The sequence below is a fragment of the Sciurus carolinensis genome, chromosome 8 (assembly GCF_902686445.1).
Source record: "Sciurus carolinensis chromosome 8, mSciCar1.2, whole genome shotgun sequence".
Lineage (NCBI taxonomy): Eukaryota > Metazoa > Chordata > Mammalia > Rodentia > Sciuridae > Sciurus > Sciurus carolinensis.
Genome location: NC_062220.1, coordinates 64,647,168 through 64,674,149, shown reverse-complemented (window position 1 = coordinate 64,674,149; position 26,982 = coordinate 64,647,168). Strand labels below are relative to the sequence as shown.

Genomic DNA, 26,982 nt, shown 5'->3' with positions numbered 1-26,982 from the left:
ACTTAGAAGCTTGGAGAATCAAAACAGGCCAATTTTAACCAATGAGGAATTTTGAGAAGTGTATTTTGATCAAGCTATTTTAAGAAGATTGCATCAAAGCAACTCCATCAAAATAGGAAATACCTGAGTCTAATTAGTAAATAAGGTACAACAGACATGCCTGACTTTCAGTTCCTACTCTCATGATGTGCCTTTCCATTACCAGGTGGCATCTCTCACCCTCATTCTAGCTCTAACCTCAGCCGTCTACCTGATTCTCTCCATTGCCAGCCACTAATAATGGGATAGGAGTTGATCAGAGAGAGAAAAGCACTGTCACATACACTCTTTTTGGAATGTCTAGAAGATGACATTTTAATGGTTTCGTTTTGAAGTTACCAAACATGTCCCAATATCAAAACAATAACATCAGAAGTAGAGAGAAATGTATTTAGTTTCTCTGAACCTGAGCTTCCCACCTATAAAATGATGGCAATAGTTTCTGTTTCCAAGATTTTTGTAAAGTTTAGGTGAGGTCGCAGATAGAAAGTACCTACTGTGTCTTTTCTACTTCCTTCTCTGTCTGGCTGAAGGAAAAAAAAATTGGTATCTGTAGTGTTGCATATGTAGGTTCACATTATGAGAAACTTTCTTGAATTTTAAAGGCTAGTAAACAACATTTTGCTTGAATAATGCAAAAGAACATGCCTCTAAAATTTAAGGAGTTCAAAATAGAAACATTAAGTAAGCTTTTTCTTATATAAAGTAGATTTGGTTGGTGCAAAAGAAAGATCATATACTTATTTTTGTCGTATTTTTCTATCTAAATACCAATCATCATTTCTGTATAGGTGGAGTACATTCCAGTAACACTGACTATGTTAGCATAGACAGGATTTTGTGAATGGTGGGCTCTTAGGTTACCATGAAATCCCACACATAAAGTATACTAAAAGCCTACTTTTCTTACAATGTAACTTAAACATAGTTTATTTGTAATACAAAGGTACAAAAAAGTACTTTGAACCTATTAATGATTGAAGTAAATATTAAGATGGGATTAGAAGAGCTATAGTTTTTGCTTATCATTGGTGCTTGAGGAAAAGCAGATTTAATTAAAAAGATTTAGTTGTAGGTGAAACTTGCAGAGACATTAAAAGAAACTCCTGGGAACTTCATGGACATTAAAGGTATTCATTTTTTATGTCTAATGTTTTATTTATTGCTAATTAAAGCTTTCTTTTTTCTTTACACAAGTAAATCACTAGCACTAGTTATGTTAGATTCACTTTTTAGAAAGAAAAATTTTCTAAAGTAATGAAAGGAGAGAGAAAGTAAAAGCAATGTGTAAGAAGTGAAATTTGCTGTGAATGACAAAAGATGTGATGGGAAAACAGGTAGCACGGGGGGTGTGTGATGATGGGATGGATGCTTTTTGAAGCCTAGCTTTTCACACCAGCCAGAGGTGGTATGTTCATCCCTAGATGTAGGAAACCAAAGATAAAAGACAAAGAGAAGAGCTTCAGGATGGGTAGCCCAAGTCAGAGGGAACTGACAAATATCGTGTATTCCTGACATTCAAAAAATATGTGTTCTTATGTCAGTGGGGTATCTAAGATCATGGACCAGATAAAAATTGCTTGTGTATTTTATGAGAAGCAGGAGTTTCCCAGGCAAAAATCTCAGACTAAAAAGCATGCTAAGTGCCTATTTATCTCAGAATATAAATTAAGGACAGTTCATTTGTCATAAGAGCTAGAAAATTGTACTGTAGATCTATTAATGATGGAAGAAAATCAATAAATTTGTGTTATATCATAATATAACAGAATTGAATGATGGGTGAATTTTTAAGCTGTATACAAGAGGCTTTTAAGTTGTTGTTAAGGTACTTCTAGGTTTTAAGGACCATCAGGAAACAGCAATGATGTACAGTGATGACTAACCCAACAAGATTCCAGACTGATCTGATCTCCATGAGAGCTCATGTCTACACAGGCTTCAGGTGCATCTGTAGGGACACTCAGACCCACAAGCAGCTGGCCGCACATTTTTTATTCGATTTGTTTTTTTTTTTTTTTCCAACACTAGAGATTGAACCCAGGGATCCTCTACACTAAGCTATATCCCCAGCCCTTTATATTTTTTATTTTATTTTATTTTATTTTATATTTTTTTTATTTTGAGACTAAGTTGCTGAGGCTGGCCTAAAACATGCGATCTTCCTGCTAGGATTACAGACCACATCCAGGTGGACCACACATTTTTAAATGATATGTTCCTCTTCTACATTTTGGTTAATTTTTTAAAAATGAGGATATGTGAAGCAGAGTCTTTACCACATACAGATCTATATTCCCTTCTAGTAGTCTTTATGAAACTTGTCAAAGAACTCTCTTGAGGCTAATGTAAGGATTGTATTGTTGGTAAACTTGGACAAAGGGGAGTTCAGATTAGTACCTTGCTGAAACTTTAGATGTCCCTGATTCCTCAGGTTAAAAGAAAAAATACTAGATAATCCTTTGTAAACTGCATCGACTTATAGAATTAAAACAATAGCCAAGTAAATTTCTTCAGGATTTTTCTTTAATTAAACATCAACCTATAACTTTTATAGAAATTTTCTCAGTTTAGGTTTTTTTTTTTTTAGCAACTTAGATTATTTTCACAAAGACTCTTAAAAAGAGCATCAAAATAGCTAAAATTATTCTGCTGAAGGAAGTCAATTGGGATGAGACAACTCCCAAGAGCCACCTCAGCTGCCACTTCATAGTGGCAAGAGAGTTCTTTGACTAACTGGTCTAGAAAGTTTAGCTGCTAGAAAAGGTAAATATGTTGAGTGACACACTGAAGTCACTTCCTATTATTCTCAACAGCTGTGAAGAGTATTCTCAGTAGCTGAGGCTTTCAGTGCCTCTATAAAATTGCTATTGAGTTTAACCCTAAATAGATGTATAAGTGACTTTGTAAAATAGAGCCTATTTATTAGACTTTTTCACCATAAGAATCTCATTACAGGAAATTTTTCATTTATTGATAGATTAATTTATACATTCAACTATTCATTGATAGCTTCACAGGCAGTATTTGTACTGAAAGGATAGCAGTCCATATAGGATGTGAAGATAGAAAAGCCCTTTGCTTATGGAGCTCCCATATTCTGGAGGGCGATAGAAACAGTAGACAAGTCTCTTTGGGGGACAGGGGTACTGAGGGGCACTTAACCACTGAGCCACATCCCCAGCCCCTTTTATTTTTTTATTTTGAGACAGGGTCTTGCTAATTTCTGAGGTTGGATTTGAACCTGGGATCCTCCTGCCTACCAAGCCTCTGGGATTACAGGCATGCACCACCACAACCAGAAACATGTCTCCATTCTTATTGATATTCCTGGTAGTTTTGATGCTATGAAGGTAACCAAGTAGACTTTTAGGTGGCAGAAGTGGAAAGTGGGACTGTTTTAGATGAGAGGGGTCAGGGAAGCCCTCTGGGAGGCATTAGAGTTCACAATGAGACTAGTGTGGAAGTAGAGTGGGCGGGCAGAGGGAACTGCCAAGGAAAGGTCCTGAAGAGGCAGGAGAAGCAGAGGAGTGATGTCATCTGATGTTTTTTAAAAATAGTGACAGTTGGGCTGGGGATATAGCTCAGTTGGTAGAGTGCTTGCTTTATAAGTACAAGGCCCTGGGTTCAATCCCCAGCACCACACACACACACACACACACACACACACACACACAAATAGTGACAGTTGCTTTGTGGAGAATAGATGGCAGAGGGTAATAGGAGAACAGTAGAAGGAGCTTGGCTAGGAAGTCAGTGCCATCTGCATGTGCTCTCATGGTGCTTGGAATCAGGAGATGGACCCCTTGATCTGTTTCAGAGGACACAGTGATGATCAGAACCAGCCTAAGGAAAGGATATAATGGCTGTGTTCCAAGACTCATCTTGTCCTGTTGATGTCCACTGGGTTGATTTTAAAATCTTTAATTTCTCAAAGTTAATTTCCCTAAAAATCTTCCTTTTGGACTAGGTAACTAAGTAGGACTTCAGAAATAAGAAAACAAACCACTAAACAAATCAATAGCAAAAAATAAATCTACATTTGCTGGGTTGGATCTGTGGTTATGTCTGAACTGCTGAAACAGAAATTCAGTAGGCTGAGACAATTCTTTTCTATGGTTTACAAAAATCTCCTTGGTTGTCCTTGGGTCACCTGGTTGTGTCAGCCTCTGTAGTCTCCACCTCTGCCTCACTACCATTCACCAAGTCAACACAGTCATATTCTTCCTTCTCCAGCAAGCCAAACTCTTTCTTCCCCCAGCACCTTTGCACTAGCTGTGTCTCTGCCTAGAAAGCTCCTCCATTACTCATTTTGGGCACAATGCTGGAGCCTCCAAGCTTTCCAGGGGTCTGGGAAAAGTCAAAGAGCTAGGAAAATGTGTACTGTCTCCAAAATAGGACAAGAAAATTGCAAAAACTTGAGTTAATGAATCTTAATTAATTATCTACAAAACACAACATTATGCCAACTTCATTAATTACTAAACTTAATATTCATAAAATTTCATGATCTTGGAAATAATTTTTGGTCAGATTCCTGAGTATGCTGAGAAATCACAGCCTTATGTATATTAAAGGCATTACCTATAGCCACATAAAATTTAAATAAAAAATTGTAAAATTCATTAGAAGATTTTTTTGCAACTAGGAATATTTGTACTTTATGGTGCACACAGGTGCATTTTAATAATTTGCTGTGATGTGGGATGGAGTTTCCAAAATTAAAAGTATCAGGGTCTTAAAAATTTCTTAAAATAACTCTGCTTAAATATTCTCTAAATAATGCACATGGCTGTACATGGCTAGAAGGGAAAAAAAGGAGAGAATTTCAATGCCACCTCAAGCATTTTCTCTCCTCAACTCTCCCCTCCATGCTAAATGTTTTCAGCCAGGATTGTCAGGCCTGACTACATGGACCAATATGTTGCTTTCTGAAAAGGAGTGAGTAGCAAGGTGAAGAAATAGAAAGGATACAAGAATGTGTTCAAAGGGCATATCCTACCAATAGAGGATTAAATGTGGATTAGGCAAGTTCACTTATACCCATATTGACTCTGGAGGTGATATGATGCCAAAAAACGTGATATGATGTAAGAAAAACAGAATCCCAAAAGTTCTGGATAGCCAGAGACAGAAGATGAGTTGAAGGCATGGACAGAAGTAGAATGAGTTGGAAATAGCTGAAGTTCATTGATTGCCTTCATCCCCTCATAAATATCAGGAAGTACTGCAGCCGAAAAGAGATCCTGATACCTTGTCTGCACGCGTGCGTGCACACACACACACACACACAAACACCTGCCTGACAAAGAGACCAGCAGGCACCGCCAGTTTTTTTTTAATTATTTTTTTATTTTTACAGACTGCATTTTGATTCATTGTACACAAATGGGGTACATCTTTTCATTTCTATGGTTATGTACCATGTAGATTCATACCATTCATGTAATCATACATGTACATAGGGTAATGATGTTTGTCTCATTCCACCATTTTTCATATCCCCCTCCCTCTCATTTCCCTCTATGTAATCAAAAATTCCTCCCTCACCCCCAATCCTCCTCTCACCCCCAACCCTTCCACCCCCTTTATATATCATCATCCACTTATCAGGGAAAACATTCAGCCTTTGGTTTTTTGGAATTGGCTTGTTTCACTTAGCATGATATTCTCCAATTCCATCCATTTGTCTGCAGATGCCATAATTTTATTGTTTTTTATGTCTGAATAGTATTCGATTGTGTATATATACCACAGTTTCTTTATCCATTCATCTGTTGAAGGGCATCTAGGTTAGTTCCACAATCTAACTATTGTGCATTGAGCTGCTATAAACATTGCTGTGGCTGTGTTACTATAGTATGCTAATTTTAAGTCCTTTGGATATAAACTAAGGAGTGGGATAACTGGGTCTAAAGGTGGGTCCATTCCAAGTTTTCTGAGGAATCTCCACACTGCTTTCCAGAGTGGCTGCACCAATTTACAACTCCACCAGCAATGCAAAAGTGTTCCTTTTTCCCCACATCCACACCAACATCTATTATTGTTTGTGTCCTTGTTAATAGCCATTCTAATTGGAATAAGATGAATTCTTAGAGTTGTTTTAATTTGCATTTCTCTAATTACTAGAAATGTTGAACACTTTTTCATATATTTATTAATGGTCTGTATATCTTCTTCTGTCCAGTTCCTTGACCCATTTATTGATTGGGGTCTTAGTGTTTTTGTGTCAGGTTTTGTAAGTTCTTTAAAAATTTTGGAGATTAGTGTTCTATCTGAAGTGCATGTGGAAAAGATTTTTCTCCCACTCTGTAGGCTCTCTTTTCACATTATTGATTGTATCTTTGCTGAGAAAAAGCTTTTTAGTTTGAATCCATCCCATTTATTGATTCTTGCTTTGATTTCTTGTGCTTTGGGAGTCTTGTTAAGGAAGTCTGATCCTAAGCCAACATGATGAAGATTCTGGCCTACTTTTTCTTCTATTGGGTGCAGGGTCTCTGGTCTAATTCCTAAGTCCTTGATCTATTTTGAGTTGAGTTTTGTGCACGATGAGAGACAGAGGTTTAATTTCATTTCACTTCCTATGGATTTCCAGTTTTCCAGCACCATTTGTTGAACAGGCTATCTTTTCTGCATTGTATGTTTTTGGCTCCTTTGTCTAGTTTGAGGTAACTGTATTTATGTGGGTTTGTCTCTGTGTCTTCTATTCTGTACTATCAGTCTGCCTGTCTATTTTGGTGTCAATACCATGCTGTTTTTGTTACTATTGCTCTGTGGTATAGTTTAAGGTCTGGTATTGTGATATCTCCTGTTTCACTAATGCATTTCTATTCATAAGTGATGAGTCCTCTGAAGGAGAAATTAGGAAAATCACTCCATTCACAATAGCCTCAAAAAAAAAAAATATTTGGGAATCAATCTAACAAAAGAGGTGAAGTTTCTACAGTGAAAACTACAGAACACTAAAGAAAGAAATTGAAGAAGACCTTAGAAGATGGAAAGATCTCCCATGTTCTTGGATAGGGAGAATTAATATTGTCAAAATGGCCATTCTATCAAAGGCGCTATGCAGATTCAATGCAATTCCAATTAAAATCCCAATGACATTCCTCATAGAAATAGAAAATGCAATCATGAATTCATCTGGAAGAATAAGAGACCTCCAATAGCCAAAACAATCCTGAGCAGAAAAAGTGAAGCAGGAGATATCACAGTACCAGACTTTAGACTATACTACAGAGCAATAGTAAGAAAAACAATATGGCATTGGCACCAAAATAGACAGGTAGACCAATGATACAGAAAAGAAAACACAGAGACAAACCCACATAAATACCATTGCCACAAACTGGACAAAGGAGCCAAAAACATACAATGGAGAAAAGATAGCCTGTTCAACAAATGGTGTTGGCAAAACTGGAAATCCATATGCATAAAGTGAAATTAAACCTCTATCTCTCACCCACCACCCGAGTTTTGAGATGCTTTTTTCCCTCTGATTCATAGGTCTCCTACCTGACAACTTGCCCTCTCTGTCCTTCCTTTTCCTCCTCTCCCTGCTCTCTCTGGGGGCACATCCTGGGCTGTGCTTTGTAACTATTGCCCCTCTACCTGTCACACAGCAGAGGGTTGCCTGTCTCTCCCACATTAGCATTTTTTGAAGGAAATGTTCAGTAGTTGGGGTAAACTGTGAAATTTAGCAACCTTTAAAACTAGTATCTCACCAACAAATTTCTATAAACTTTAAAACTAAATTTAAGAAAAAAAATTGAAATTAGATCCTGGCATCTAGATGTTGGGGGAATTGGTCTGAGTGAATTGGTGACCCAGTCAGGTGACTGGACTATGAATGGAACTCTAGACTCCTAAAGAAGGTGTAGAGGAACCACTCTCTGTGACTTCTGACAGTCTCCCATTTACACACCCATCCTGCAGTAGCAGGTTAGATGCTCGTAACCTGGTTAGATAGGGACATGTTCCTTTGTGGTCATGGCCTTTGTGTATGAAGAGCTGCACCTCCCAGGGACCCAGTCCCTCCGCCTCTATTTCCCACACACAATGTTGTCTAATCTTTGAGAGAAATTTCCTACTGAGTGCCTAATTTTAGTCTAAGTTCTGTTTGCAATAAGATTGCTTTCTATAAAAACTGAACAATTAACAAAGAGCTTGACTTACACTTTTTGTTGGCCTCAGAGTTTGGATAGCATAAGCTATCTATTCCTGACTTAAAGAACTATGTACAAATTTCCAAACTGAGAGAAGATGAAAATTAAGTTGAAAAATATAAACTTACTTTATATAGGAAGGATAAAGATAAGCAAAACAAAGCAGGTGCTTGGGACAAAAATGTATTAAAAAAAAAGAACCTAAAACAGATGCTAAAAAAGCACATGGGGTACAAAATATTTTTGATTGCCAACGTAACCGTGAAATCGTCATTAGATAAATAAAGATGGATCTGACCACTTAAAAATTCATAAAAACTTTTTAAATTGAAGTGTTGAATAAGTGCATGACAAAATGTATTATGTAGAGAAATTAAAAATTTGTTTGAAGCTGTAGATTGAATAAAATAGGTTAAAAAGGTTGTCATTAGATAAATGTGATATCTGGAAATTTCTTACTTAGATAATGAGTACAGTTGAGAAGCTGAGAGAATGTAGTCAAGAAACTAAGAGGAATATTAATAAATAGTTCATCGTATGAATATGGCATGTAAAGTCAACATGTTTTACTCTTTTTCTCCCTCTGACATTGAAATGATGCACCACGAAGCAGGAAATGCCATTCCATTTTTGGAAACATGGAGGAAACCATGTTAGAGGAAAGTGTGTTGAGAGCAGAGTGAAGCAGAGCTTAGCCCAGGTCTCACTGAACCCTTCTAACTAAAGCTGAGGTTGGTAACCACAACAGAGGTGGTAACATCAGGGGAAAAGCCCAGTCAGGGGTCTCCACATCTTGCACACCATAGAGCAAGGACCAAATGAAAAACTATTAGAATTACAAAGGGAGAATTATAACCTCCATAATTCAGAGTGTGATTTTAATATTTTGCTTTAGTCCTCCATGGATCAAGATTGCAAACAAAAAAATAAGTGAAGACCTAGACACCTGAAAAGAGGTTATTAACGGGCAAAGTTTATTTTTTAAAAGTTTACAAATAAAAAATATACATTCCTTTCAAATGTCATTGGACATTTGCAAAAAATGATTATGAACTAGGCTCAGAGACGATCTCAGTAGACACCAATAAAACAACACCATAAGAATTCTGCTGCTTAAAAATTTTAAACTTGGTGGGATTGGGTGGGTGGGAAGGGGAAGGATGGGAGATTGTGAGGCAGACATTATTACCCTATATACATGTGTGAAAAGAATTTTTAAAAAATAATATTTATCACTGTCAAAAAAAGTTAATGAAAATAAATAAATAATTTTTTAAAAAATTAAACATGTATTTGGGGAAGAAAAAAATCCTCCTTGAAAACAACATATTACAACAAATTTGGAGTGGGGGGGCATGTTTTTAACATATACGACTATCCATCCTCTTTTTGTGAAGAACTATTGCAAAGCAATTACAAAGATTAACCCTATCTTTTAAAATGGACAAAGTACATGAAAAATCTGCTTACACACGCAGAAAATAAATACAAATAGACATTTAATTTTATTAATGAAAATGAAAATTAAGAGACAGGCATAAAGTAGTTAAAATAAAAAATATTGTCAGTGTTCAATATTGACAGGTGGTAAGAATCGGCTCCTCGGTCTTTCTTAATGGTCTTGAAAAGCGTAACTTGTTACAATCTTTTTGGATGCAGCCCTGGCAGTAAGTGACAACTTTCACAACATGCATTTGCTTTGACTAAGCAATTCTGATTCTTGAAATTTATCTTAAGAAATTATTGGACAAGTGCACAGAGATACACAAGATGCATATTATAGAAGCATTGATTATAGTAATGAAAAAAAGGAAACGACTTTCCAAAATTTCCATACTTGGAGATTGGCTTTATCTGGTAAAAATGACGATGGAAGATGGCCATGAAATCATTGAAAAAATAAAAAGGCAGATGCACTATGATTCTTTTTTCTTTTTCTTTTCTTTATTTATTTATTTTTTTTATTCCAGGGATTGAACCAGTACACTTAATTACTGAGCCACATCCCCAGCCCTTTTTACTTTTTATTTTGAGAAGGGTCTTGCTAAGTTGCTTAGGGACTCAATACATTGCTGAGGCTGGCTTTGAATTTGTCATCCTCCTGCCGTAGCCTCCCTAGTCGCTGGGATTACAGGCATGTGCCACCATCCCAGCTCTTACTTATTTTTTACAGAATTAAAGTTGAGTGTATATGTGTCTGTATCTTTGTGTAAGCATAAGAAAACATTCCCAGAAGTATTTATATCAAAATGTTAAGTGCTCATTATATAATAGAATTGTAAACTTTAATTTCTTTAAAAAAAAAACTGCTTCTTCTACATTGTCAGATTGTTTTTTTCCAATAAGTATAGAATTTATAAAATACACTAAAATATCATGGTTATTTCTAATATTATAAAAACAGCAACTGAGTTTTTTCTATCAAATCTAGTGAACATACCTTTATGATTATAAGAACATAAAAAGACAATGATATCTAAGAGCCAGATTCATTTACATCTCCTTCTGCAGATGACTAAAACTTCTGAATAGTATCAAAACAAAAATAGCATTTGGTGACTCTTATGTTCTCTGAAAAGAACTCTGCAGATTTGTTCTTTTCTGTGAGAATCTTGAAAAATAACAGTATTGCTTAGGTTTCTAAGAAATGTAAATATGGATACAGTGTTTTCTGTTACAGCACTTTAAAAATGAGATTTCAGCCATGCTGACTTTCTAACAAAAATATTCTTAGAGAGGTGAAATCAGTTGTCAAAAATGACTCAGTCCCTGGATGATTTGGCTGCTTGACATGAATTTGCTTTTAAGGAGTTTGTGGCCCAAGTATTCTACTGCTTACTTATCTGCCTTTCATATAAAAGTCTTTTTTTTCCTGAAGTTGGAAAAGAGACTCTGGAGAGAACATGATTTCTTTAAGCCAAGGTCACCTCAGAACCTTATCTGTGTTCATTACAGCATTGAAGTAGCTATAGTTTTGTAAAGCCGGTCTGCTCCCTAGGTGAGAGACTGCACGCATGTACTTACTTCATTTAGCAAACATTCTTTGAGATTCTTCCACAGGTGGGACATGGTGGAAAGAATGTCAGAATAGAAGTCAGAAGGCCTCCTTTCTTGCTTTCTAGCAACTGTGTCTCTGGGGCCAGCAACTCCACCTCTCTGTTGTCCTTCTCTGTAACACAGTGTTACAGATCCCTGATGTCCCCCAAGTGGCCTTGACTCAACAGTCAAATGAGATAATCCGGCCGCTAGAAAACCATGGTGTCCAACACAATGTTTTCTATGAGATACAGGCCTTTTTCTTCATATTTTGGGGAGGCAGAGATTAAGAAGATATGATCCCTCTCTGCAGGAAAGCTTCCAATGTGGTCAGGAAAACAGGTCTTCGGCAGTAGCTGAAATTAAATAATGGAGGGGTAGGTGAAGGAGATATACCAAGCACTTAGAACTGTGGAGACTGAAGTTACATTATGGTGTTATCCATTTGACCAGTGTCATAATAACCTACTAGCCTTCTTGCGGTTGGTATTAAAGAGAGGGGTAATATCGTCCTAGTGAAAAGAGATATCCCCATTGTCTCATTAAATCTTGCAGTTAGACACAGGAACTTTTAAAAGTCATTTCTTTATTTTTGAGGCACTCTTTCAAGTTAGCATGAATAAAGCCAAACCTCCTGATTCCCAGTGCATTCTGTCTCTAGAATTTCTTCCCAAAATGCTGATGCAGGCTCTTTTTTTCTCTTCCTATGATGGTAACAGAGAAAAAGTTCAGGTTCATTTTTGCCTCTGTAAACATAATCTTAACTTCAGTAAGCAGCAAAGAGGAGCAGTTCTGTAAACTAGAGGACATTCTCTGCCCCCACACCCCAACTGAGTATGAGCATTCAGAATGGAAACTGCGAACTTAATATCCCTGTCTTTCAGCCAGACTTGAGTAAACCAGAAGCAGTCAAGTGAGTTTGTGCTGAGTGAGCTAGAGCTTAAAGCATGGACATCTTTCCTGTGCCATTTTGTTTCTGATTACGGCATCTGGATACATATCATACAGTACTATGGGGTGTGGCAGGTGTGGCAGTTAGAAATGCATCCAGTGCTAGGTTACAAAACAAGAAGACACTGACCCTGGCATAAACAAGTCAAGAGGCTTAGTTTTCATTTATAACAAGTGGCCCCAGAACAGACAGCCCAGGACTGGAGAGAACCTTAACAGGGCCACCAGAGACCCAGAATTTCACTGCACAGTTTCAGCAAAGAGGTCTCTACCCATGTGCTTGTTCTGCTAATGAGAGACGATACCACACTAGAAAGGAAGGAAACCCATAGAAGCAACAGGCAAAAGGGTGGGGCAGTTAATTCCACCAGTCCCTTTTTAAAAACTTATCATTGAAGCCAGTGAGTAAATCCACCTAGCATCTTTCCCTTCCATCTCACTAGTGAGAACTCATTGGTAGACACAATCTCTGGAAGGTGACTGGGGAGACAATAGGCTGTGGCTGGCAGTTAACTGGTCCACCCTTAAGGATCTGCCTACACTAGGAAACGGCAGACACGCTGGGCAGCTCTTCCACCAGTTGACAGATACAGTTGCTAAGCAAGACTTGTTGTCACTGTTTAACTGCCATCATTTTGCTTATTGAACTTGTTATTTTACATACTTTTTATCTTGTTATTTTCTTGGTGTCTTGGCATCATTAAAATCTGCTGTTCTCCATCGTAGTAGCTCCTTCTGTGTATATGCTTCCAGCTCCTCAGCAAATTTCATAGCTCCTTTTGTAACCACATAAGGGTTTAGGTGCACATGATGTATGTGTAAAACACAGCATTTCCTTCTGTTTTTGTATAGAACTATGAGGACAGTAAACAGTCCCAGAAGAGAGGAATTAAAAAAAAACTATGAAAATAATCTTAACTTATTTCAGAAATGCTGGCATAGGAAAATTGCATGCATGGCAGAAGTGAGAAGGCTTTAGTGGCTCTGTGTCACTTGCAGACACATCAGGTTACATGCTGCCCGCAATGTGGGGTTTTCTCTTAAGATGCCCAGGAAAGATGGCACATTTTTAAAGCAAGAACAATTTAAGTGAAGGCTAGTTGGCGTGCCTCTGATTACATCCCTCTTTGAAAGCATTAAAAGGGGCATTTAAACCTAAAAGCAACACTATTTCTCCCAGAAAAAAAAAAAAAACTTTTGGAAAACCTTCTTTGCCTATTCAGAAGACCATGGGAATGACAGAGATCTAAGTTTGTGCCTGTATGACTTACTAATGTTTTTGTTCTATGTGGACTTATTTTGCCAGTTTTGCTAAAAATTGCATTCTACAGTGTTATATTTTTAGATTGTGTCCTGTGTACTCCAACATATAACAGCAGTCATAGTTTTATGTCTTTAGCATCACAGTGTCATTGCATAAATACTGGAAGTTAATGACTTATAAATTAACTATAAGCAAATTTTATTTCAAATTGCAGTGTTTTCCTCTCCCAATCTTAGAATGATTGAAAGACACAGAGATAGTATATTGGTTAAGAGACTTTGGAGTCAAGCAAAACCAATTTCTCACTGACTCCTTACCATTGACACCCGATTTCCTCAACTGCTAAAAAGAGATCATTGTTCCTACTACTCAGAGTTACTCTAAGGATGAAACTAAAGAAGACAACATGGGTATTATGCTCAGCACAGTCTTGTTCTGGACCTACACTCAATAAATGCACCTTTTTCGATAACAATAAAGAAGTTGTGGCTTTTGTGATTTCTTAACTGATTTGCAAGACCAACCATACTGAATATAATAACTTCTTCCTTTTATTGGACATTTTACTAAAGCAGATATTGGAGTACTTCTGTTTTATTTCTCTATTCATTGTTCAAGTATAAAATCTTAGTTTAAAATCTGTTAGCTAAATGGTAATTACCCATTGATGGGGAAAGCTTATAATTTATAACCTTTAGTCCAACTCTATTGTGACTCAATCTATGAACAGTATTGCATTTTAAATAACACCTTCATTTCTGCAAGAAGCAAGTCATAGTAGTTCCTCCTTATTTTGCTGATACCACAAAAGAAAAGTAAGAAAATATATTAAATGCAGCAAAGATTCCACAGAGTATTACATTAGCTCCTTGGCCCATATCTTCTATGCCCTCTGACTAGTAGGGGTTACTGTTGAAGCGCAGTAGTGGACCTTTTACAGAATGACAGAAACAAGTGCCATGGTAGATAAACCCTAGTGTAGTTGACCTATGTAGCTTCAGTGCAAATGTGTTCATATTTTAATCTTCCTGGTAAGATTTCAGATTCCTTGAGAAGTTTTCTCTAAAAAATAATAATAATTTTGTCTACCTTTGAACAGTTTACAATTACAATTATACAATACTCATTTGAGACCCAGTAAAACATGGGAATTTTACTGACTTAGGGCACAACTGTTAAAATTACCTTATGATTTTTCATAGTATTTAATGCATGAGCATTAGAATCTGTTTGGAAAACAACAAAAGGAAAAAAAAATGGAAATTGTGAAAGTTTGTACCACCAAACACAGCTACCGCAAACATTCTGGTCAATTTCATTTCTTTATCATCTTGTGGATATTTTTGAAATGTACTTCATAATATATATTTAAGTGTGATTACATTACCTTCATAAATACTTGAAACATACATAATTTTCTGACAGGTAGCTGTCTATGCCAGTTTACTTAAGCCTTGCATTTCTCATTTGACAATGAGATTGTGACCAATTATTATTATAATTAATCGTGTAATATTCATCACATTTTTATAAAATTGTCTCTGAATTTATAATTATTTCCTTAGGATAGATTGCAAGAGGTGAGATTAATGAGAGCAATATATGAGTGAGTACCCAATTTCAGATACATTTGACAACTGTAGATATTAACTTTTTAAAAAGTTGCTTCTTTGATAGATTATTTAAAATCACATTTATTACATTGAATGAAATCTGTTCTAGAACTTAGCAAGGTTTAAATAAGTAACACGACACTGTTTTAGCATACAATACAAAGTGAAGAGCTTAGCTAGGCACTGTGGTGCATGCCTATAATCCCAGCAGCTGGAGAGGCTGAGGCAGGAGGTCAAGTTTGAGGCCAGCCTCAACAACCTAGTAAGGCCCTAAGCAATTCAGCAAGACCTTGTCTCAAAATAAAAAATAAAAAGGACTGGGATATGGGTCAGTGGTTAAGTGCCCTGGGTTCAATTCCCAGTGCCAAAAAAAGAAAAAAAAAAAAAAAGAAAAAGAAAGAAAGAAAAATCAAAGTGAGGAGCTTAATTTTTAGATTCACTTTTTAGAATTTTCTGATTTCCACCTCTGTCTCTTTCAGTTTTACCGGAGATTCTAAACTTGCCTCAAGTATGCGCTATGTGGAAACACAGTCAATGCAGATAGGTGCGTCCTATATGATTCAGTTCAGTTTGGTGATGGGATGTGGCCAGAAATACACCCCGCACATGGATAACCAGGTTAAACTGGAGTACTCAACCAACCATGGCCTTACCTGGCATCTTGTCCAAGAAGTAAGTATATTTTCTCAAGTTGGTGACTTCTTCCTTTTTTTATATGAAAGCAGTTAAAATTCTAAAAGTTTAGTTCAAGTTGAAAGGAAATAGCATCATTTGTAACAAAATTGGCATAAAGTCAGCAATGTATTATAAAGATAACACATTCTTCATTACAAGATAGTAAATGGTAATTGGAAATATTAAAAAAATGGGAATTACTTCAAGATTGAATACTCTATATTTTAAATACTATTTTCTCTACTCTTTTTCCACTATCAACTTATCTTTCCTTTCCCCATTTCGCATCTTCATCTCTTCCTTTCCTTTGTCTCTTTACCTTTAGATAGACTATATAAAGAATATGGTGTCTCAACAAAAAAAGAAACACAGATCCATTTTTTAAAATAAAATTTACTTTTTTATGTATACATTGATAATCTGGCATAGCAATAAATGCATAAATACCTTGACGAATAGAATAATTTTAACATATGCCAATAACAGATTTTAAAAATGAGTCCCAATCCATTTCTGTTTGTACATGTGAGAACTGGGAGACATTTCATTTCATGTGGCATCTCATTTGCGGTTATTTCCCAAATGTTTCAGCATCACGGAAGGAAAAATCATGGAATGCATCCACATCACCAGTAGTTAAGATTATTACATTAGACCTTCATCAGGTTTTTTGTCTGTATGCTTTTGTTTTGGGTACTAGGGATTGAACCCAGGGGCACTTAACCACTGAGCTGCATCCTCAGCCCTTTCATTTTTTATTAGAGACAGAGTTTCACTAAGTTACTTAGGGCCTTGCTAAATTGCCGAAGCTGACTTTGAACTTTTGATCATCCTGCCTCAGCTTCCCAGCTGGAATTATAGGCGGACGCCACCATGCCCAGCTCCCTCAGGTCTTTTCTACTTACAGTGGTGCGTAAACATATTTCCCTTGGGGGAAAAAGAAGGTAGAGTTTAATTTTGCCTTACTCTCTTTCAGGAATGCCTTCCAAGTATGCCAAGTTGTCAAGAATTTACATCAGCAAGTATTTACCATGCCAGTGAGTTCACGCAGTGGAGAAGAGTCATAGTGCTTCTTCCCCAGAAAACTTGGTGAGAGATGACATCTTTAGATATGGCTGTCACTTTAAATTACTATCTCCATTGGCATGACTTGAATATTAAGATGAATTAAGCACAATAGCAAGATATTTACTCATTGTTTTATACCCTCCAAAGACCCAAATCTTTCTTTTGTACTGAAAAATATTTGAAAAATAGAGCTAATGAAAATTTTGTTTCCCAGTGTCCCAGCTTCCTCTGACCTCCCTTCTTGTCCCAAGTTTTTGTTTTGGGGAGGAGAACTTAAGAGCCAGCTCCTTTAGGTTTGACATACAAAAGGCAATGATACAGGAATCTAAAAATATGAGCAGTATAAATTGCAAATTTATTGACTTACTTCAAAGCCCTACTTTTTATATCAAAAGTTTAACATGTACTCCTTTCTCTAGTGACATTTTTTCAGTAAATAAAAATCATCCCCCAGGAGGAGGGGCCTCGATAATCAAGAAAGAATATTTTAGTAATATGAAAGAAAAAAGCACAATAGCTTTTCCCAGATATTACACTCTTCCAAGTTAGGTAGACGAATCAAAATAATGCAGTATTAGGGGGTGGTGGGTCTGGGGGATTAAAAATTAAGTACTATGAATAGGATTTAAAGGCCTTGAACAGGATGACCTTTGCCCAAAGAAGAAGCCCAGATAAAAATTAGGCCTGGAAGCTGAGGTTGTGGCTCAGTGGTAGAATGCTTGCCTAGCACATGTGAGGCACTGGATTCAATCTGCAGCACCACATAAAATAAAAGAAATGTATTGTGTCCATCTACAACTAAAAATATATTTTTTTAATTAGAAAGTCTGAATTCTCAGAATAGCTTTGCCAGTGGTTAACCACATGATCTTCACATTCACCATCTTTTAAGGTCAATTCTTAATCATAGAATGAAACGTTTTAATTAGATTATCTTAAAGTTCCCTCACAGTCCTGGAATTCTGATTCTGTGATGTGTACAAGTAGAAAAAGCATAAGAGAAACAAGTAGTTTATTTTTCTGTGATATCTTTCTTTCATACCCCTTTTGTGAAAATTATAAAATAAATCCTCAGATTATTTTATATAAAAATTAGACTCTATACAAAACTAATTGATTAACAACCTGGCATTATTTTAATGCCTTTAGATTGAATCACTGCATTATGTAAGAATGACTCCTTGATTAGGTTTAAGGATACATCATTATGTCGTTTGGAATAAAATGCTTGAAATTTGATTTGCACAGATTTTTATTTTTTGTCCAGCTGTGAGTCATTTCTTAGATACTCTGTTGATACTTTGTATATCATGTTCTTACTTTCTGTAATACCTACTTTTTGATGTCTACTGCCAGGAATATAATCAAACTTTGATTTAATTTGAAAGACTTTCTAACCATATATATCAGTAAAAGTTTATGCAAAATGACACATCAACAATTGAAATACTAGTCATACTGGGCACAAGCAACTGAGGGTTTTTTCCCCTTATTTCACACATATAATTAAGTATATTTCTGTCATTACTTGAAATTATTGATTTTTATTCATTGATACATGTAGTATGATTTCAAAATTATGGTAAGATAATATTGATGGTGTAATTTAGAGATGTCTTTTTACCCCTGGAAACATTATGAGCTATTTTTCTTATTTATGGTATCTGAGGAAGTATCCAAAAAATATTAACCTTGTCAGAAAAATACCTTTGTAGGTATTTTACACTCAAAGTGTATGCTGCTATTATTTCATAACTCGAAAGAACATCACCAAGTTGAAAGTTTTAGCATAGTCAGAAAAGTTAATTCTCCTCAGTGTTAATTAAACACTTGAAAGGAGATATGTTGACCCTTAAACTCTAGATTCAATATAGTGCCTGCCATATAGTAGGTGTGCTCGTTGAATGTTGGAAAATTAAATAGAATTTTAATTTAGTGTGCCTCAATAAACTAAAGAGATATTTCATTATAAGATACTTCAGTTTGAAAACAGAAAAAAATCAACTAATTTATTTCTTTGTCCATTTGCCTTTAAACGCATGCAATAATGATTAAGCTCTGCTTCTCTACTTTCCTTCAAAGCTCTGGAAAAAGAAAGTGAAAATATTTTTTTAAAAACATACAGCCCAGTAGGATATTTATTTTAGCATTCCTACTGACTATAATACTCAAACTAAACATTATTGCTATAATTTTTAAAAAGTAATGTTTAACTGGTTTTGTCACTGTTTTTGGATCTATAACATTTAAAAGTTCTGCTATAAAGATTAAATATGTTTACTCTTCTTGGCATTCTTGATAACTTTATTATGTTCATTTCAAACTTTTGCAAATAATATTTCATTGGGGAAAAGCAGTAAAGTTTAGCTTGAAGCTGTATTATTTTGGCCCAATCTTTGTTCTGCTGTTTTGATTTAAACTTATACAAAATATAAATTGAATGCATAAAAGCAAATGTGACCCTAGCATTATTAAGATCTGTTAACTTTGGAAAATGTGCTAGATAGGATAACTTAAAGTGGAAATATCAAATGTATACACCTGCTCAGAGAAATTATATTGTATAAGAACTGAACATTTGTTACCCAATGAAAATTAATTTCGTTTTTATGAGAGACATTTACATAAGAACAGGGCCTAATGAGACCCAAACAGCTGTCAGTCGCCGACTTCATAAACAAATCAACACCTAATGACTGAATGAGTTTCAGAATAATTGGGTAAATGTAATTACAGGAACTCTGAAGGTGGAAAATACAATTTAGTCAGCCTTCATTTACCTTGATTCCTGAGGCTATCCAACTACCAAGAGATGACTCAATGCCATTTTATTTCTGTTTTGAAGTTTATATGGGGGGAAAAATTAAATGAAGATTCAAGTTTTGTTGCTTTTGGGAATCCATAGAGTTTGGGTTTTAAATGCAAGTCAACCTCATTTCATGACCCACATAGCAGTAGTTGCACTTTCAGATTCTATCCAAAGTGTACAAGATCTTCCTAAGATTACTTGGTTGGAAGAAAGAGAGAATCGGGCAAATTAAACATTGATATTTTGGGCAATATTTAGCAGTGAGGCAGCTGAAAATCAGTGAGATCACACCTTGTCCTCCCACGTGTGACCAGCTGGAGATGGCTCACACAACTGATTTTTTTTTTTCTCACTAAAAATGAAGCCAATATTCAACCACCGTTTCTTGAATTTTCTCTTAATTAACATCAGAACATTAAACTATGGGTTTTATTTAAATGGAATAGTTCCCTTTAAGCTTTTTGTCTTAAGAAATACCTTTTTCAAGAGTTCATAAATTGTGTGTAAGGATTAATTTATTTAGGAAAAGAATTTAGAATATGTCTGCACGTGACTAGTAAAAGCATAAATAAACTTGGAAATCTAGGACAGATTCCTGAACCCCCTCACACCCCATTTCAATACTGAAAGTGGCAAAGCCTCATAATAATGTATGCCGTGGGTTTCGTAGCAGCATTAACTATAAAGAAAACTGTCACCTTGGCCAACACACTACTAGAGGAATCGTTTTATTTGAAAGCTAGAAGGGATCTTAGAAATCAGTTTGCTGAAACCCTCTATTTGAGAAGTGAGGAAGTGGATACCCCTGAAGGCTTAGATTTCTCACTAAAGGTCACAGAGCTGATAAATTGGACATCAAGGTCTGGGGAGTCTCGTCCCTTGACTCCTAGTACATTCTTTACTCCATTACCTACAGAAGTGAGAAACAGTCTGCCCTTTCCTGAGCTGTTCAGCCACTCCTTGACTCATTTTTATAACACTTTTATTAGCACTTTCTTTATTCTTTTCCTGTGTAACCACTGGAACAAAAGATATCCCTGCCTCAAATGAACTTACGGCTTAGTCAACTGTGGCTGTGGACTTGACTCAGATTATGAGTCAACTCTCCTTTTCATGATGACAATGGTGCATGAGTTATATTTGCTTCTATTCTGTAGGGTTCTAGACTGCGAGACATTGTTTCCACCTTTAGAGAGGGCTTTTCTAAAAACGGCTTCTCAATGGGACTATGGAAATTGTCATGACTGTTTAATTACAAGCATAAACCTGTTACCATGGAGGAGGTGGTACACTTGCCCCATTGTGTATCCTTTGACAAGCACTGATAAACTAGTAAAACTGTGTCTACTGGATGTATCCCAGTGAATCCAGGAATTATCCTACCAGAGATGAAAGTGCAACCTATTAGCAACAGATCATTGGTAAAATAAACAATAAAATCTTCATCTGGATTTTAACAGTGGTTATGTACTTAGGGAGTACTTAATATGTGTAATTGATGCAGAAAGTTTAATGGATCATTCAGAGACATTAAGATCAAATATATGGGTAGATGGCATGCTTAGGAATGGTTTAATCAGGTAGCTAAGCACCCACGTTAATTCTGTAACTCCTTTTTTGTTATTTTGTTTAGCACTTTGACCCAAAAGATCTAATGACAGACCCCTGAAAATTCCTACAAGTGAAAAATGTGCCATAATTTTAAAAAAATAATATTTTAAAATAGTGAGTGACTTGAGACCTTCTTGATACTACTATCAAAATATTCTCTTTATTAGACTTTACATCTGGTTTCAATGAATTAAAGTCCCAAGTGTTTCTGTCTGTGCAGTGTACCACTTCAGTTTCCATCTCCAGTAAAGATCCGCTGGTCCATGAAATTCAAGCAAATCAGTGTTTCAGAAGGAAGCAGACTTTAGCATGCAGGTGTTCTTACTTGGAAAATAGTATAGCATATGTACTACACGTCCGCTCTACCCTGAAATACAAAACTCTCTACCCAAAACAAAATTCTTTGTTTTATATTGTGAGCTAACCGAAAATCTGCCAATAACATGATTTATTTGTTCTGAGAAACTGAATTATTCTGATTGGAAATTTTACACTTTCTTCTGTGAACGCTCCATTTAGTGGATATTTTTATTTTTAAAAAGTATCCTTTCTTTTCTTTTTCTAGCACCAAATCTCTGAGCAACAGCAAAACATTTTCTTTAAACTGTCTCAAATGAATTAAGATTGAAGTATATCTAATATCGGAAATGTCTTTTTAACTTTCATTCATGATAGAATGACTGTATGGCACAGTAATTGAGTGAAAATTAAACTGAAGAAAAATGATGGGCAACTAAAGAACAAGAAAGTTAGTTATCTGGAGCTCTGGCAGTCTGGAGCACTACTTCTCAGTTGAAACACGATTTTTATTACTGTACTTTGTTTCCAGGTCCAGTGCCACCCGCTTCCGATGGAGTCAGAGCTATTATACAGCCCAAGATGAGTGGGCTTTAGACAGCATTTACATCGGGCAGCAGTGCCCCAACATGTGCAGCGGGCATGGTTCATGTGACCATGGCATGTGCAGGTACGAGCTCCAGCAAATGCAATCCATCCCTGCTTCTCGGGATTCGTGTCTGTGGGTATACCACAGCTGTCATTGTCAATAGTGGGTAGACTAATAGATGATGAAATAACCGAAAGAAAATGAGCCTACTTTCTGTTCTTTCTTTAAATGTGAAAGATACCATTACATTTACTGAGTGCAGCAGTGCACACCTGTAATCCCAGCTACTTGGGAGGCTGAGGTAGAAGGATCCCAAGTTCAAGGCCAGCCTGAGCAACTTAGCAAGACCCTATCTCGTTAAAAAAATAAAAAAGCTGAGGGTGTATCTCAGTGATAGACAATTCCTAGTACCAAAACAAAAACCAACAACAATAAAAAAAGATACATTAAAACAAATATAAAGTCATATATTCAGAGACAAGACCTTCTGGTTTTAAATTTCAGTTTATTAAAAGATGTCTTGCTGTCTTTTCTCCTTTCTCCTCGAAAGTGAAACACTGCAGCTCACTCTCCTATGCCACTTCAGCAGAAGCTCAAGGTTGTACACACAGGGAAACAAGACGGTGATTATCACTAATGAGAATGAGATAGGAACACACTTGAATCCTTAAAGACTATAAAAGAGACATAATTCAATCATAAAGAGAAGATAAAACATGGCCAGAGTTACATGTTGGTCTAACAAACACTTCTATGTGACTTTTTAAGGTTGCAGGAAAATTCCACTCACTTGCTCCCACCCGACACACCCATAAACACACTTACCTGTGTCCTTCTTCATTACTACTTAACGCTTAAATTCTACCATTCTACTACGATGTCTTTTCAGGAAGGATTCTATTTATTTTGGGGAGTGTGAAAACTAAATTTTTTAGTACTACATCACATATACAGATTAACACTGTAGAGAAAAATCTTATGTTAATTGTAAGACTCAAGGAAAGTAAGATACCTAGATGTTTTAGGCAAAATAACTGTTGTACTGCCAAGTAGTTGATGACTTGGTAACTTGGCCCTGCTCTCTCGTAGGTGTGACCAGGGATACCAAGGCACCGAATGCCATCCAGAAGCTGCACTTCCTTCAACAATTATGTCAGATTTTGAGAACCAGAATGGTTGGGAGTCTGACTGGCAAGAAGTAATTGGGGGAGAAATTGTAAAACCAGAACAAGGATGTGGAGTTGTCTCTTCTGGATCATCTCTGTACTTCAGCAAGGTATGACCAAGACTGGGTTGAGTCATTGGGGCAGTGCTACTTTAATGTGTGACCAGCTTACAGGGCAGACTGAACTTTAAAGGTACACATATGAAATGTTTTTTGGTTGCCCGCATTCCCTGCTTTTGACAGGGCTTTGTCAAATTCCTATCCCTTCACTACATCTTGGGAAACTTGAGGGTTTTTTTTTTTTGTTTTGTTTTTTGATTACTACAGATCCAGGTGATACTGGTTTACAATTCTTATCTTCTTGTACCTAATTTAAATCCTGTTTCTTTCCTCTACTGTGATATCAGCAAGGCTTATGTCTTGAGAGTTTTTGGATGGGGAAGGTTCTTGGTCTTTTCTTACCCTGTCCTTTGTCAGGTGTGTGGATGTGTGGGCTTGGGGTGAGAAATGAGCAGGTGTAGGAGTAGAAGAGTTTAGAAGTTAAGGAAACAACTTGGAGCCAGACTACATGATTCAGCCTGATTCTACCTTTTCCTTGCTCTGTGATTTTGAGCACATTACTTTAATCTTTTTGTGGCTTAACTTTCTCATCTATAAAGTTTGGGACAATAGAGAATCTATCTCATTGGGGGTTTTATATAGATTAAATGAGTTAGAATTTGACAATTATGTAAAAGAATCTCTGACACATAGAAAACCACTTTTATGTTCATTTATTAATTTTGTCAATCCATTAATCTCAGAAATATGATTGGAGGAAGGAAGAATAGTGGTAGGGAGGAGTGTGCGTGCAGAGCTGTTGCATGAGAACTGAGCAGCTGTCCATGGTGAGCAGACATCTCAGGTCTTATTTTGGCTTGGTTCCATGGATACTGGTGAAATCTGCTACCAAATTAGGCATGCAGATTGGTATCCAAGTAGGGACCAAGGTATAAATGACTGATCATCTTAGTACACCCATAATCCCTGTCCATTTGGTTAGGGATGGGATAGAGGGAATCATCTCCTTCTCCTCCCTTGCTACAGTATGGGTTGGACATTCTTTTTTTCTCTGCTTCAATGTACCTCCTTATGCAATTTTCAAAGGGACTAGAAATGGGTACAGTTTTCATCTCCAATCTGAGCAATATCTTTGTTATTAGCAACTCCCTTTAGAATGTGTAGTGCTTAATACTACTTTCTAGAAAGGACTAGAGCCACCAATTCTGGGACATTTGGAACTGTCCCACTTTACATCATGTACAAAGTAGAGTTGTGGATAGTATACCATAGGGTGGATATATTGCAGAATCTGTTTAGGCAAAAATCCAAGACAAGTTCATTTATGCAAGTTCAAAAATAGGTACAGGTTTTGTTTTGATGCAGGTGCAGAACAAAGAATCAGGAAATAAACAAGACAGGAAATGATAGAAAGTAAACCGTGGATTCTATTTCTTATCCATTGACATCAAAGGTCCCCTGATGAACATTATTAAAGATAATAGTCAATGAATGATCAACAGACATTATATAGATCTGCATATTCTGTATAATCACAGAAAAGGGAAGGCTATAGGCCTTAATCTTGTTTTTAAAACAAGATTATGAATCTTTCTCCAATATGTACCCCAACACCCCAATAAATATGGGTACACCCATGTGCATACACACACACACACACACACACACACACACACACAATTTTTAAATATATTAAAGGTCTGGGTTACATGTCAATATTTCTTCCACTTAACTCAAGAAAGTCTATGAATTCAGATAACCTGGGCTTGAATCTGTGTTCCAAAACTTATTGATTGATTTACCTTGCAAAGTTATAACATCTCTCTTTATCTCAGTCTTCTTGTCTATAAAATGGAATGTTGGGAATAATAAGTGAGTTAGTGCAGTTAAGATCAAAAAATAATGTTGGGTACATTGAAAAAGCTCTTAAGTGTTAGCAATCATAATTATATTTTATGAGAATAAATTTCAAATTGGTATTATTGAATATGTTCACATAATTTTTAAAGTGAAATGTTTCTTTTCACCTCCCAATCCAGCTTTTCTTTGTGAATTTTTGTCAGAATAGCAAAGTAATTGCTTGCTTTTTTTTTTATATGATTCAGATCTGTTTAGATTTCTAATTGGGGAAACCATCTGAGCCAAAAAAGGGAAAAACTGAGTTCATGCAGTCAAAACACAAGGAGGCTGGCCTCAGAAATATTTAACTCAATTGCCCACAGAGCTGTCTCTATTTCCATTCCACTGCCACCATGGTGTGGCACAATAGCCACGGAGCTTTCTAAGCAGTGACAAAGAAAAAAAAGAAGAAGGTTTTAGATTGGCAGTCTCTCTCTGTCCTGAGAGGAATAGTGTACAGAATCATGATTGGCCTTGCCACTGTCACGTGCTCACTGGCTTGGTAGAGAGGGGGATTAACAGTTTGGCATTCCTGCAGCAAGCATTTGGAAGTGGCCAACAGGCAAGAACCCAAAGGAAGGACTTTAGACTATGCACAAAACCTGCGATTAACTTATCTTAAAATATACTTCCATCCTTTCTCTTTCCTCTTGCAAATGTTCAGGATGGTCTCCTGCCCTCCCTGCATAACTTGTATTCATTTTCCAAACATGAGTCCTCTACTCCAGCCAGGAAACTCTCCTCATCATCCAGTTTCCCTGCCTTGCTCTGGATCCACTACCCCATTACACCTTCCATTTTCTCTGTATCACATAAACCTTTCAGCATCCTCTCAAAGCCTGCTGTGTCCATGAAGACTTCAGGAGCTAGGACAAACTGTAGTAATCACTCTATCCTTAGAACGATTCTCGTTTATACATCTACTGATCATATACGTATTTATTTTTTGTGTCCACATAGTACCTGGCAGAATGTAGAACCCCACTGACAGAGCCAAACTCTAGATAGTACGCCTGACACTAGGCATACACACATCAATAAGTACTCAAGACTAAATAGATTTGAGAACTAGTAAGTGATCCTAGGACCAAAGGGGGTTCAACAAGTAACCAGGACTTGGTCCACAATCCTCAGTTGTCATTACTGTCTCTGCCACAAATCTGTGGACTCCTTTCATGATTGTTTCTATAATAAATGGTGTCCTGCCTGGCACAATAGTTGAAGAAGAGAATGAATGAATGAAATTAAGAAAGAAATGCAGAAGAAATGGTTATCTTCAGATAAATAGAAGTCTGTTTCAAGTGGTGTTTTGATTCATTAAAGAAACTTCAATGGGTGGTAAAAGGTAAAAATTAATGAAATATTTTAGGGGTCTTGTTGTAAAAGTTCTAGTTCTGAACGCATTCCCTGTTAAAACTTGTTTTATTTTTGGCTAAAACCTTAAAGTAGTGAACCATTTTAACCTAGAATTTGAAAATAAAATTGGAAGGTAATTTCCACACTCCTGGAATGAGGAGATGCTTAACCTCTTACTCCAACACACATGCACATAGAAACACATGTGTGCACACATATCTACACATACACACAAATCCACTGATCACAGTGTAATAGAACTTCAAAGCATCTTTTACATCAAATTCTAAATTCCAACAAAAACTTTGTCATGAGTCATTTCCTTTTCTGTCTTCTTTTTTTTTTTTTTTTCCTCTTCCTTTAAAACAATGTTCAGCATTATTTC

General features: G+C 36.3%; 1 protein-coding gene across 3 annotated transcripts in view; it reads left to right on the top strand.

The window, feature by feature from the left end:
* Reln (reelin) overlaps positions 1-26,982 on the top strand; it is a 461,189-nt gene that overhangs the window by 326,744 nt on the left and 107,463 nt on the right. For all 3 annotated transcript variants that reach the window (XM_047560479.1, XM_047560477.1, XM_047560476.1), the window contains exons 21-24: positions 15,548-15,740; positions 16,720-16,832; positions 22,061-22,198; positions 23,207-23,393. In XM_047560479.1, coding sequence (XP_047416435.1) covers positions 15,548-15,740; positions 16,720-16,832; positions 22,061-22,198; positions 23,207-23,393 — 631 coding nt within the window. The remainder of the gene's footprint in view (positions 1-15,547; positions 15,741-16,719; positions 16,833-22,060; positions 22,199-23,206; positions 23,394-26,982) is intronic.